The sequence below is a fragment of the Hyposmocoma kahamanoa genome, unplaced genomic scaffold, assembly GCF_003589595.1.
Source record: "Hyposmocoma kahamanoa isolate Upper Pololo Valley unplaced genomic scaffold, ASM358959v1 94, whole genome shotgun sequence".
NCBI lineage: Eukaryota > Metazoa > Arthropoda > Insecta > Lepidoptera > Cosmopterigidae > Hyposmocoma > Hyposmocoma kahamanoa.
The window spans coordinates 1,971,187-1,986,149 of record NW_020654878.1 but is presented as its reverse complement, the minus strand read 5'-3'; the positions used below and the strand labels follow the sequence as shown (position 1 = coordinate 1,986,149).

General features: G+C 38.1%; 1 protein-coding gene across 3 annotated transcripts; it reads left to right on the top strand.

Moving 5' to 3' along the window:
• The first annotated feature begins 285 nt into the window (after nt 1-285).
• LOC113237899 lies at nt 286-14,017 on the top strand. 3 transcript variants are annotated; one of them, XM_026474608.1, is made up of 7 exons: nt 286-597; nt 2,025-2,051; nt 3,459-3,607; nt 7,854-7,931; nt 9,603-9,767; nt 11,467-11,575; nt 13,837-14,017. In XM_026474608.1, the coding sequence occupies exons 1-7, from the start codon at nt 502-504 to the stop codon at nt 13,936-13,938; spliced, it is 726 nt and encodes a 241-aa protein (XP_026330393.1). In that variant the 5' UTR covers nt 286-501; the 3' UTR covers nt 13,939-14,017. The 3 variants fall into 3 exon arrangements, with proteins under 3 accessions (XP_026330393.1, XP_026330394.1, XP_026330395.1); XM_026474609.1 differs by having other exon boundaries at nt 288-597; nt 11,467-11,560; XM_026474610.1 differs by lacking the exon at nt 7,854-7,931 and having other exon boundaries at nt 288-597.
• Nucleotides 14,018-14,963: the final 946 nt, after the last annotated feature.

The following is a 14,963-nucleotide window of genomic DNA, read 5'->3' as shown; positions in this document are numbered from 1 at the left end:
CACACGTTTTCCGAGGGTTGTGAACCTTCTTCAACATACAGGTTTCATCAAGATGCTTTCTTTCACCGAAAGCTCATGGAAAAATTCAAATGGCATTTACATATATGGCATATTAATACCGAGAATCTAAGAGTAAACAAAACTTTTTTGAACTACACTCAGGCACAAAATACAGATGACATGCTAAACATTATGCCATAATGACGTAAATTTTTACCCACTTAGAAAGCTCATCATAAAAACTGACACTGGCTCAAATCTGGTGGCCGCCATTAAGAAAAACAATAATAATAAAGTACATCACAAACCACTCAAATATGAAATAACTAATTACTTAAAAACCAAATCATGTGAATATTAAGTGACCAAGTAACTCGACAAGAAAGTTACCACAATACAAAAACATGAAATAAAAGTCTAAAGATGTTAAATAAGGCCACCCTGGATACTTGGATGTTTCAGGCCTAGAAGACTCGAGAAGCTGACAAGTTTAAGAGACCAATGGCGTCGGATTTAGCTGAATTTGCCAACAGCATCATTGGCGGAGAAGATTTTCATAGTGCACGGTCTTCAGGATTCTTTGACGAAAGTTCCAAGGTTAGTAAAGAGAATTAGATGATTGACTAGACCATTTGAACTTCCCAATAACTTTGGTTGGCGTGAACGAACGAGGACACGGCAAAAATATAACATTTAAAACAATAGTTTAACATAGATTAGGTTACCGAGTTCTTAGGTTTTCGCGATTGTTACACATAGGAAATTAAACTATTTTTCCGGATTTAAATCGCGTATATTTGTTTTTTCAAACAAACCGACGTTTCGGGCCCTTTACAGGTCCCATGGTCACGGTTGACTGAGGTGGTACAGTCTTCAACCAGTTATGTCTAATATTGATGCAAACCACCCTATTTTTTCACTATAGTTACAATAGTTATTAATTAAATACCTTATTTTTAATTTTACAAAGAAAACATTCCAATTTACGCTATATTAAGTTTTACAAATTATTTTATTGAATGAATTTTTATTAAGTTCAATTTATTATTAATTATTAATAGAAATTAGAATAAACTAAAACGAAACGTCGGTTTGTTTGAAAAAACAAATATACGCGATTTAAATCCGGAAAAATAGTTTCATTTCCTATAGATTAGGTTAAACAAACATTTCATCCTACGGCCACTGTTCTTGTTAATTTTTATCTACGAGTCATAGCAATTGCGAAAAAAAGTGGAAAAATTTTTATTTACTCGGAGTTAGAATGTATTGTTTTCATGGTGACCCCTTTCCTACCTTTTAAGAGTAACACACGGCGATTTTTATTTCTCATAAAAACTACATATTCTCTTACTGAGAAACTTAACTAATTCAGACTTACAAAAGAAATGAAGTGCACTAAAATAAAAAGCCAATAAAAATATATGTAGGTGACAAGCGAACACAGATATACGATGCGCACTATGCGGCTACAACACGATCAGTAATGTGTAAGAATAATTTCCTTTTCTGTTCTTTTTTTTGTGTTTACAATAATTTCAGTAAAATAAACACTTAATAATTTAAGTCTGTTTGGGATTTTTCATCAGAGAAAATACTGGATCCCAAACTGGAGCTACGGACAAACCATCTTCCCTGTTGAAATTAGGATTTTTTTTAAATTTCAATGGCCTCTCGCAGCATCCAGGGTAGATAACGGACTTCTTTTGCAAGGGCCTGGGGTTTGTCAAACTTCATTGAAAGTGTAGGTGTAGGCTCGCAGATTGCAGACTTGTTTCGCAATGATGTTTGACATTGACGCGGGTACAAATACTCGCTTCGTTTGTCCAATATAAGAGAGACCAAAAGAAAAAAATATTACACCTCTAAGGGTGGCAAACTAGAGGATGAATCTGATTCTGCGCACTTTCCGGTGACCGATTTTAATAAAACTTGGCAAATAGATGTAGGTAATACCACGAACTTTTGAGGTCGATTGTTTTTCATATGGTCTATTCTTGTTAAAATACAATTCTTTGTTTCAGAGTATTATGCAGACTCGTAGCAAATTGGTAAGTGCCATTACTTACTTATGATTAATTGTACCAACTAAAACAATTTATAATAGGGTTTATGTAATTTTCCTTCTACATAATATATGATGTTTGAAGACCCGTCTATGTAATCAGTGTGTTCTGCCTACCACGACTTACGGTGCCGAGACCTGGACGCTCGCGAAGGAAGCTGTGTATAGAGTGAGAGTTATACAGAGAGCCATGGAGCGTGCCTGCTCGGCATTGTCCAGATTTGAAGTCGAACGAAGGCAAAAGATGTGGTTAGTCGCATCACGGAACCAAAGCTGACACCAGCCTGGACACATTACACGGAAACAAGATGACAGACGAAGTTTTTAGTAGCACAAAGTACTGCCACCTTACCTGTTTCTGCCGCCAAGCAGTAATGTCAGCATGTTCCGGCTTATAAATTATAGGCACATAAGACTTGTCAACTACGTCTCAGGGTGACGGGCGCAGTGGCAGTGCCACTAAAATCTTTCAATTTAAAGCTCTGAGTGGCACTACAACTGTTATGGACAGGCGTATAGCTTACCATCAGGCGCACGACTTGTTCGTCCCGTCACTTGATATTATAAAAAAAAGTAAGGCGATGACTAAGTTGCGTCCATAGATTGGGTACAGGAGTGTTAGGCGTCCAGTGGCGTGATGGGCAGATGATATCGCACGCATCGCGGAGCGAACCTGGACGAGACTAGCGCAGGACCGTGAGTAGTGGCACAAAAACTTGGAGGTTTCCCCCCAGCAGTGGGTGAAATCAGGCTTTTTAAGATAATATGAGAAATGACACAAACATAGATTAACACAATAAAATTTGAGCATTCAGTCTCGGGGCGTTTCTTGTCAAACCTAAAATATCCTAGAAACACAAGGAATAAAATAGAAATACGGCCCATACGACGCCCTAATTTGGAATTTTACAGTAGAACGACGTTTGTATTAGCACCCAAATTAATTAATAAATTACCAGACGCTGTTAAAGAGTTAAATTGTAGACAATTTAGAATGAAATTGCATAATTTGTTACTTACTCAATGCTTAATACAATATTGATTTTGATAAAATTTAACTATTGTATATAATATTTTTGATTTCCTATTTTCTGGTTAAATTCCAATTGGTGTTGTTTGTTTATGCTATTGTATCAATTTAACGTTAATGCATGCTACATCAAAAGTGAATTAAGCATGTGTAAAATATTCGCATGCCAAGATTTGGTGAAATATACGACCTAATATAATATACTATAGGACCTGCATTGTTAACTACATTTGTCAGCGAATAAACATCTTATATTTTTGTAGTCTTGTCCCGTCATGCCTGCTGTACCCAACAGTCAAAACCGCACAGTACAAAAATATCGTAGACCGCACGTATTTTTAAAAAGAACTCTCTGTGCTGCAGAGTAGCGACCTACCTTCATCCTCATCGATCGTGATCCTGGGAGACCAGAGCCAGTTGAGCCGAGACGTCGACCGATGGATAAATGGCGAAAGTGAGAGCACCACTGACACGCCAGCCAATGTAATAGTCCAAGGAGTCAGTAATGTCAGGTAGCTATTGTAATCCATAATGTTCACTAAAGTACCGGCACGCTATTATGGCCGTTTTGACGTTTGTCCGCTCATCAAGTTTCGTATTAATTCATACTACGTTGAAGTAGCTAATTGCTGTTCATTGTTGTCAATAGTGCGGTGCAGTAATATTTATGGATGTATAATTTTACGACATAACGTGACATCGAAATTTAAAAAAATGAAATCTAATTCGATCATCACATAAAGGATCTCTGTCCAGCACAACTTCTACCTTCTAAACTCGCGTCAAGGCTCAATGCAAGACAAAGAAATTTCGAATTGACGATGTATTAAGTAAACATTTTTATTTTCGTTTTATTCGAACTTTTTAATCAGCTACCGCTTGTAATTCTAGTTATTAGTCTAAAAACTTATACATGATATTGATTACATTTTTTTTTGTTACGATTTGGGATTTGACCTCACTATAGTAGTCTGTCAAAATGGCCATCATAGCGTACCGGTATTGTAGACTTGTGCGTAGCATAAGTGCCATGCTATATTTCCAGCAGTATACTGCTATAAATATATAGTCTGTCTTTTTTTAAAACGGAGTAAAATGACATTTGCAGGGTTGCCATATTTTTTATAAAATTATAAATAGTTATTGTCGACAGTTTTATCGATAGATAGTGGAAGAAGGTGAAAAATGCCAAAAATGCCAGAATTGTGAATGTTACCACATTTTAATGACTACAAATTGCGTTATCTATATATTTATACTATATTTAATATGTCTCCTCGTTTGTATTTTTACATAACTAACAAAAATTGACAATTCCAATGAAATTTTACCCAGCAATTGAACCAATAATGGTCTGATGTTGGTTCAAATGAAACAAGTTCGGTTTTCTTGTTGCATAAGTATGACTAACATTCAGTCGATAGTCGATAGAATATTTATAGACTGCAATCCCTAGCTGCTTGCAAGCTGGCAACACTTTTGCACAATGGACTGTCATTTTACTCCTATCTTCAAAAAAGACCTACAAATTGCTATAAGTTCCAAACCTATGTCTGCGTATCTATATGTAGTAGCAGTAGAGTAAATTACCATCGTGCGCGCGTCTTGTTCGTCCCTTCACTTACAAATATAATCATGTTACGTGGTGTAATGAATGATTTTGACAATTAGTGTAACTTTAGTGAAAAACGTGCTATAAGTTGCTTTTCTCTTGTATACAACACACACATAATCAATTTAGTATGTCCCACGTAAAATTTTGATTGTAAGAATTACAACTGAAATCGAAATCTTTAGCTTCCATCTATATGCGATTGTCAGAACTAAGTATTATTTCCACACAACTGAATCAAAATAAACCCCTTGTGGCTAAAAAACTACAAGCCTTTATATAATCGTTGCTAAAATAATCCATAATGTATGACACAGTCGGAAGGTGTGTGAAGGCGCTCACCCCGAGACCGCGTGCATTTAACTGTCATGGCAAAATACGCTCTATTTGTTTAGTTTTAATTTTTTTACTAAAACGAGCGCTCCGGACGCGCTGGACGAGGCTGGCTTGTATTTGACCTACGCTGCGGCCGCGCGGCAACCGCGCGGTTTCTTCCAAGGACTTTAAAGTTGTTGCCTATTAAATAAAATTCAGCTTCGCCATTAACGTACGTGGTGAGAGCGTGGTACCTGAGTGCTATAATTTTGTTTTTTTTTCATACATACCTTCAAACACATTTGAACTTATTTTAAGCTTACCCTTACCAGCAAGTGCACGACTTGTTCATCCCATTTTCTGACATAGTGCGTTTTTCACGGAGGGTACACGATAGTAAATTACAATAAGTACATGTATTGGCTCTGCGCAATAATTTATATTAATATAGAAAGTGGTTGCTTTATTTTTACCCTTCCCCGTTATTGATCTCTTTCGTATTTCTTCCAATAAAATGTCAGTATTTTGTCATAAAGTTGTCCTCTATGGCCGTATACTGATTTCTGATCGGAAAGTTATGCCTCAAAATTACGCAGTTGAATTTCGGCACGAGTATCCACTCTCTGCTTACCTGTGGTACTGCGTATGCTTGTTCTCAGGAAACAGTCCATTTACAATGAGATGTTTACAAAAAACTTTGTATTTTTAATCCAGGAGTAATACAACTTGCACTAATAAAGACATATTTTTGCATAACTGTAGAGCTACTTGTGAAACAGTTCGTCCAGGGAAGTACTGCCACCTTACCTATTTCTGCCGTCATGCAATAATGTGAGCACCACTGCGTTCCGATTTTGTTCTTCTTCTTAGTGTGTTGACTCTGACGGTTATATTTCTGAGGACCAGTACTCAGCGACTGATACAGCATTCAGTGGCGTTGTACAGGTCCTCGCCTGTGCAGGTGTAGGCGGGGCACGCAGGACAAAACAAAAGATGTGCCATAGTCTGCGGAGAGACACCACAAATACATGCGCTCTCTGAGCTATAACCCCACCTGTGCATCCTTGCTTCGGCCGAATTGGTTCCGCAGTCTATTTAAAGATTTCCAAGTGTGTCATAGATAGATAGATAGATTATGCCCAGGAGGGAGGTGCTCCGACAGCGGAATGAGTGATGCTGTTGGGTATCTCTCCTTCCAGAAATTTATACGGACTTGATTAGTTTCCCCGTCCAGAGGGAATACTTCTTTAATTAAGCTATTCCTAAGCCGACTCTTTGCCTCTGGATTACCGGCACGTGATGGTGTAACGGGTGTCGCGGGTCAGTCTTTTTTTTTAAGCACTCCAGGGAGCTAGCCACGTCTCTGCGGACGTACGGAGGGGCAACACCGACCAGCAGATACAGCATACCAACAGGGTTTGGTTTCAGACAGCCCGTAATGATTCGACATGTGTCATTTAGTGCCGTGTCCATCAGGTACGGCTATGCTGAACGGCTCCAAACTGGGCTAGCGTATTCACTTGCTGAAAAGGAAATGGCTAGTCCGGTCGTTCGCAAAGTTTGTGGCGAAGCTCCCCACTTGGAAGATGTAACGCGGCGCAGGAGGTTGTTTCGATTGCCCACTTTCTGCTTGGTATTAATGCAGTGTTGTTTGTAAGTTAAGGCTCTGTCCAAAGTAATACCGAGATATTTTGGAGTGTAGCAGTGGGCAATCGGCACATCCCTCCATCGGATGTTGAGTGTCCGCCGAGCCTCACGATTACGAAGGTGGAAGGCGCAGGACAGAGTCTTTGAAGGATTCGGTCGCAAGGAATTTTGCTCATAATAGCAGCTAAGGATTTCTAGTGCTCCGCTGAGATTCCTTTCGACTTCCTCAAAAGCTGGGGCTTGAGATGTCAGGTTCAGATCGTCGGCGTAAATGAAGGATTCGGTATTCGATGTATGAGGCTGATCGTTCGGTTCCGGTTTTGAAGGGTAAGGGTGCTGATGACATTACAGGCGCATGAGACTTCTCAACTTCTGTCTCAGTTTCGTAACGTTACTTGGACTCATTAAAAAATACAGTATTTAGTAAAATAAGTTTTTTTTAAGTAAAATTGAGGGCATACTACATAGCTAAAGTCTGTTCTAATCCATTTTCAACAAAAAGTGAACAAAATTGTTTGGTTAAAATTCTAAAATAACCACTCAATAACTCGAACAAGTAACACTTTTACGTATATCTCGAAGATTTCGACTTGATATCTCATCGCTTTTTCCAACAAAATTTATTTGAATAGCATCGTAAAATTGTATTTGAAAAATGGTAGTCCAAAAGTGAGGTTATTTTTCATCTATACATCCATGACGTGTCCATGGTTGCATAGTGCTGTATGAAAAAAAAACCATTCGGTTCATTCAATTAAAGTTTTTATAATCGATTAGTAAATCCAATATTTCAATCGCAATCGAACGAGTATCTAAGTGTAAGGATTTAAAGGACGACTTGGAAATTTTAAATATACTTATATAGGTTATGTAGGGAAAACCACTAGTATGACTCAATTGAACAAATCGAATCATTCAATTAATTAATCGATTTGTAGTTAGCATTACAGTTGACATCACTAAACCGTCTATGGTCAGTGGCTTGTTTGTTTACATTTTGTTGAAAATGGATTGAAACGCAGTATAATACATTGGGGATATCCCGTTACAGTTTGCTGAGTCTCGGAAGGTTTTGACGTCGTTCCCCGGGACAAGCATATACAGCGGTACCTCTAATTCAATTTGCGTTAACTTTCCCACTGGTGTATCAAATTGTGTTGTGACCAATCGCAATGTTTTCACAGAATTACCAGCCGACGCTATTCGCCGTGCAAAAGCGCTAATGTTGTGTACGGAGCCAATACATACGAGTACATCATAATGTAAATGTTTACTTTATTGTTAAAGGTTTCCTTACACGAACGACATCACTGTTTTATGTAATTTTTTTGTAATGGTATATGGTTCAGAACTCGAGTACTTGTAGTTACCATAAACTACTGTTAACTCGTTCGTGTGTGGAAGCTCTAAGTACATATTATTTTAAGTGTACCAGAATGATGGCACTAGTAGGAAAAAATGTACTAAATATTTATCATCAACTTAAGAGTTGTACTCTTGTCAGTGGAGCCTCTTCCAGTCATCTCTCCTACAAGCCAGCTCCTTGACCTCCTTATACGACACGACACACTGGACACTTCATATATTTTAATTGACCAGTATTGATCCTCATACATGTTTTAAGATCTGTATGAATTTGTGTATGAGAAAGGGAAGTAATTTCTGACACCTTTTAAAATGAAACAAAAATATATCAATTACATTGTGGGTGATACATTTATTTACGTTTGCAGTTTGAAGTAAGTCGCATTTACGCTATTTGTCTTTTTTTATCAATCATTAAAAAAAGAATAAATCTACACACTGTAGTCTTGCAGACCAGCACCAGTACCAACAAAAATACATACCACAAACATTGATTGGCCTTACTTAAAATTCCTACTAATCTGCAAGAATCTGAAACCCGCTTCTAAATCGTGAATTGTGACTTAGATGCACTTAATTTGTTGCTTATTTTGCGATACAAATTATTACGATGTTTTTTGCTTGAGATTGAAGATTCTCAGTAATTATTGCTGTACATAATCGTTATTTTCAAGTGAAAAAAGTTTAGTAGACAGCCATTGACTTACAAATAAATGGACGACGGGTCTAATACAAAAACCACGAAAAAAATGTCCCAAGTCAACCTATTCGAAATTTAAATTGTAATGTCATCGCAGTATCGCGCTGTCAGTAGAACAAATGAAGACTAAAGCGGAGTTTGGCGCTCTGTATACGATTTTAGCGCCTTACAAGTGCGGACACTTTTTAGCGCGGACCCGACGTCCATATAATTGTAAGTCAATGTAGACAGCCAATAAACAGAAGTAATATTTTGAATTGACTTACGACAAGTTAACATTGCCAGAAGCTTGATTTTGATTACCTCTCTCGAGTCGAGGCGCATGTGAATTGTCATTTACAACTGACCGATCTCGGAATCATCAATCAATCGGAAGAATAGTTGATATAACTCACAAATGAGAGATATATAGTACTAAGAAAAGATGAACGTGATCGTTCATCTTTTCACTCAGAAACCCATCTGATTTCGGAATTATCCTATCGGATCGCTTGCGATTTGAATCAAAATCAGCACGCAGGTGAAAGTTGTTCGATTTTTCTAATATTTAATGCTACGAGATTCTGATACACCCTGTCCAACGGTCTTTATTCTGTGAAGTAAACTCGCTCCACATTTGTATCCAGATTTTCAGAGATAATCGTACTAGGGGGACTACTTTCGATCTCTGTCCGAAATCCATCCGAAACAATTACTGTCAAATAAGTAATATTCGACAAAATTAAAAGACAAGTATCCAGTATGAAGCTTCATTCGCATCACGCGTTTTCAAGTATTGCTTATTTGGCAGGAACGCATGTAGAGCAATGTTTATGGGAAAAAGGTTCTTATAACAACTAACATTACACCTTTTATATTTAATATTCAGGGTACCGGCTAGGTTGAACAGGCCGCCGACAACGGTGGAAAGGGTTCAACCCCCCGTTATGCAACCGAGCACCTCCTTTACAAACGACATGTGGTGCTATGTTCTGGCGTTGTTACTGCCCGTCTTCAGTTTTAGCAACTGCGCGAACTGGACGTACAACCCCGGGTAAGAAAACAGTTTTGTCCTATCACTGATATCGTAACGCCATCTATTGTAATTTGGGATTACAAAAATGCATGTGGCGCCATCTGTTGACAGCATCGGATACTGCGTAATTATATGATCCACAAACGTTACCTTAAATACATACCAAAAAGTAAGGATGGCGCTATACAATATTATTGAATTTGAACGTCTGTTCACGACTTCATGAATTCTAAAAATGAGTGACATAAATAAGATCTTTTTAAATCTTGATTATTAAAAGTTTAAAGAAAGAAACAATCCAATGAAAAACTTTTTCAATGGTTTTGCACAAAAAGTATTTGGAAACTAAAGTGGTCTATGAAAACGGAGTATATGTGAAACAATGTCTATATCAATTTTGAGGCTACGTAAGTACATAGATATTATAGATAATATTATGTAACAAATTTTCAAAAAGGTTGTGTCACTGTAATCTCATGGTGTTGAGATTATAGTGACACTTAACGTAAAATTTATATTTACGACATGTTGTTTCTTCTTATGACCGCTACGGGCGCTGTATAAGTTGCCACACTAAATTGTGAAGTAAATTACGCGGTTTCTGCGACAACTGTCACAGTAAACTTGGACAGACGTGTCACACCATACACACGACTAGTTCGTCGCGTCACTCTGAAACAGACAACTAACCAATTACCTGGTCTCAAAGTAGGAAATCTCTATATGGAGGAACAAAATTGGGGTATTACCTAGAACAGACGTACTAAAATTAATTTAGAAAAATTAATTTCCGCAATTTCTTCCTTCGGGGAATCGAACCTGTGACGTCCTCATTTAGTGCCTATAGTGCTAACGGCTAGCAGCCGCTAGGCTACCGAGGGTGACGTGCTACCAAGAAGTAGTGTGAGCATTTCTGTGTTCCGGTTTTGAAGGGTGATATTACGGACACATAGCACTTGTCAACTTTGTCTGAAGATGACGACCGCAGCGGGAGTGCCCCACAAATCTTTATAATTCACAGCTCTGAGTGGCGTTACAATTGTTATGGACAGACGTGACGCTTACGCATTTGGTTTTGGTTTGGAAAAAGGAGGATTACATTGCGGGCGCGGTACGTTTAAATGAAATGTTCCTTGACGCTCTTTGTGTTCACGGTTGTCACGCGTTGGCGCCTCTAGATGGGCACGGGACGCGCGTGATCGCTAGATCTATTAGCTCGTACCTTTCACAGTGCTTGGTCTAGCGTCTGTTTGCAATTTCGACGTGTGGATCTACCCGCTCGTAGACGCTTCGGCACTGTGAAAGGGAATACGCCAAGACCCGCGCGCCCTCACCCGGCGCTGCGCCCGCGCCTTCACTCTGAATGAGCCCTCTGATTGAGGCACGAGCGAAGCAAGTGTTTCAGAAATATAATCCTGAGCGTAGCGAGGGTTTCAAGGCACAAGACGAACTTTGCTGCCACACTATAGCGTAAAAAATTTTAGATGAAAGAAAAACAGTTCAACTATAACAAATCAGTTTTAATAAATAAAATTAGTTATCGTTGTCAAGTTAATGTCAACAATAATAAGAACCAACGGATTTATAAGTAATGTAATCGCGTAGTTAGACGTGTCATTATCTCTCACGTTTTCAGGCTTTTGCGCGCTGATTTCTAATAAAAAAAAAGACCTTTCCGAGCTAGTGAGGTGAAAAAGTTATTTTTTTTATTTCACAGCCTGATAGTGAACACAGCGGAACTATTCGTAATGAGTCTGTCCCGCGTGTGTACGCAGGCGCATGCGCGTTTCCTGCAACTCGCGCAGGACCGGGTGAGACTTACCAATGTACAGCTTAAAGTTTGTGTTTCACAATTTGCCTGTATTTTGCATGACTGAGCACTTGATGAAATAATATATTTTATGTATACGTGTGGCGCACTATAAGTTTCCGGAATGAATAAGAAAAAAATACTATAAATGGTCAGAAATTAATTTATTGTTTCTCAAAATATCCTCCGTCAGCGTTAATGCACTTTTTCATACGAATGAACCAATTTCGACAACATTTATGCCACTCCTCCGTGACATTTCTAATACATAATATTTTTCATACTCTTCGACAGCTTCTTCGGGTAATGAAAATCGTTGACCGCGTAACTGGTTCTTAATTTTTCGCGATTGTTATACATAGGAATGAAACTATTTTTCCGGATTTAAATCGCGTATATTTGTTTTTTCAAACAAACCGACGTTTCGGGCCCTTTACAGGTCCCATGGTCACGGTTGACTGAGGTGGTACAGTCTTCAACCAGTTATGTCTAATATTAATGCAAACCACCCTATTTTTTCACTATAGTTACAATAGTTATTAATTAAATACCTTATTTTTAATTTTACAAAGAAAACATTCCAATTTACGCTACATTAAGTTTTACAAATTATTTTATTGAATGAATTTTTTATTAAGTTTAATTTATTATTAATTATTAATAGAAATTAGAATAAATTAAAACATATTAATTAGTACTGCAGTCTTATGTCTGTTTGGGATTTTTCATTAGAGGAAATACTGGATCCCAAACTGGTGGTACGGAGAAACCATCTTCCCTGTTGAAACGTCGGTTTGTTTGAAAAAACAAATATACGCGATTTAAATCCGGAAAAATAGTTTCATTCCTATGGTTCTTAATTTTTGGAAATAAATAAAAGTCACAAGGGCCTGGTCGGGGCTGTATGCGGAATGGCTCATAAGGTCAACGTTGTTCACCTTAAAAAATTCATTTGTCTGTCTGGCCGTGTGAGAACTGGCATTATCGCAATGCAAGATGATACGGCGTTTACAGTTATTTTTACGGACTTTGTCAATAACTTCCGGCAAACAAATGGTCGTGTACCAATCACTAGTCACGGTACAACGATTCTCTAAAGCAACAGTAGCCACATGTCCGGTTTTATTAAAAAAAGAAGCAATCATCCGCTTAGAGGCACTTTACACGCTCGCACTTTGGTTGGTTTTAGCTCATCTCGAAAGACCCATACGCTCGATTACTGCTTTGTTTAGGGATCGTAACTATAAATCCATGTTTTGTTATCTGTTACTATGTCCCACACAAAATTTGACGCCCCTTCGTTGAATCTGGTAAGCATAGCATTGCACCAAGTGACGCGACCCTTTTTTTAAGCCTCAGTCAAATTGTGTGGGATCCACCGAGAGCACAGCTTCTTCACACCCAAATGTTTGTGTAGTATTGATTGTATTTGATTCATGCCTATGCCTAAAGATGTCCGAAACTCATGATATGTCACATGCCTGTCTGTTTTGATCATACGGCGCACAGCATCGATGTTTTTGTTGTTCACAGCAGTGGATGGGCGACCATCACGAAATTCGTCACTGAGACTCACACGACCGCGTTGGAATTCTGCAAACTAGCTATAAATAGTCGTCTTGCATGGTGCTTCATCGCCAAAAGCAGTTTGAAGCCGAGTGAAGCTACGCTGAGCTGTTAAGTTCCACTTAAAGTCGAAGAAAATGATACTACGAAAATTTTCTCGAGTTACATCCATTGCGATATAGACAACCAATTTCTAAAATGACGCCACAATGTAAAAACAAGTGACAGTCAGATGAAACAAACTGTATTATACAGCCAAAGAGTTCCATTTTCAAATGCTGTAATTACTTTTTAAATATTGTTTATGTAAGTGGCCAGTTCCGGAAACTTATAGTGAGCCCTATGTAGTAGTATAGTAGTAGTTGTAGAGTGGATAATACTATGGTATAATGGGACAAGTTACAGACATATATCTAAATAGACACCGCAAGTACCGCGATCTGTATGTAAAATAAACATATTTTGATAAAACATATCAGGCGCGTTTGCAGGCGGACGTGCCTTCTGCAAATTGTATTAAAATTTTAATAACAATGAATTTCGTAACTGTGTCAATATAGCTTCCGCTTAAATCTCTGTCAGCGCATCGTGCGGTTATTTGGTGTTACGTTAAGATTACGCTACGAGAAGACAAATGTGACGCCATTTTAGATTACCTTTTTGTATGGCTCTTGGTTACATTGGTTTTAAATCTAAAATTATCAATTGCAGATCGCGCGCGAATTTGTAGCTACAATAATGGATATAATGCTGGTGGTGTACGCCATTGGTTTCCTTGTACTCTCCATGTACCAAGCTTCTGTCTCCATCTGATCCTGAACGTCCCTACCATTGTGCATTGTCTACACTGACTATAATTTTCAGTTAAGAATCTTTACCGTGGGATATTACAAGTTTTAATAAACATGCTGTAGTTTTATTGGTCTTACCGAAGATGTTACCACTCTTAAAAGAAATTAAGCATCAAGAGCTCGACCTGAAGTACGGACTTATGATATTAATTATGCAACAGAGAATGCCCAAGAGCGATGCCACACGAATTGACACGATGCGGTGACGCTCCGTTGTTGCTACTTAACTATAATTTATTTGACATGTAGTTCTAATTATTAGAACTAAGGACGCGTTCAAATTAGGCACTGTTAGAAACGCTGCAGCCGCGCGGCGGAAGCGCGACACTCGCGTTGCTGAAGTGCGGCCAAATTTTTATCTTTCGATTCAGTTACGCGATGGATTCTGACGAAGAAACATTAATTTTACTTATTTTATTAAAACTGAAGAATAAAAAAAAATAATAGCAGAACGTATAGAATACGTTCGTTACCTTTATTTTGTCAAAATAATAAAAAAAAATTCGAAAATTATATTTGAATGAATAGAATCATGATTATACTCTTAGAAAGCCATATTCAACGACAAAAAACCATCTTTGGAAACACTTATTTGTGCAAAAGAACGACTTATATTACGCTGAGGTGAGTAAAAAACTTGGATATTTTATCCTATATTGCAGGGTGTTGTTTTACATTCTCTATAAATTCTTCAATTCGATTTTCATCCATCGTGGTTAATTTGAAAAATTAACATGTACACCTCATTAAATGTGACTGCAACTGAGCGTGACTGCAGCGCGACTGTCGCGCAGCCGCCGCGCGGTTCCAGCGCTTCTATAAATTGTATGAAATGTGACAGTCGCGCTGCTGCAGCGCGTCTAACAGCGACTAATTTAAACTCGCACTAAATGTCACATGCTGCGTTGAAACTGAATGCTCGAGCATCGGACAAGGGGCTAGGGGGCCTACCACATAACATACTACCACGTAACATAGTTTTAAGAA

Coding starts and splice junctions, on each gene's coding strand:
- LOC113237899 (XM_026474608.1), top strand. CDS start 502: ATGGCGTCGGATTTAGCTGAATTTGCCAACAGCATCATTGGCGGAGAA. Junction 2,052..3,458: donor TGCAGACTCGTAGCAAATTG/GTAAGTGCCATT, acceptor TCTGTGCTGCAG/AGTAGCGACCTACCTTCATC. Junction 11,576..13,836: donor ACCGGGTGAGACTTACCAAT/GTACAGCTTAAA, acceptor TATCAATTGCAG/ATCGCGCGCGAATTTGTAGC.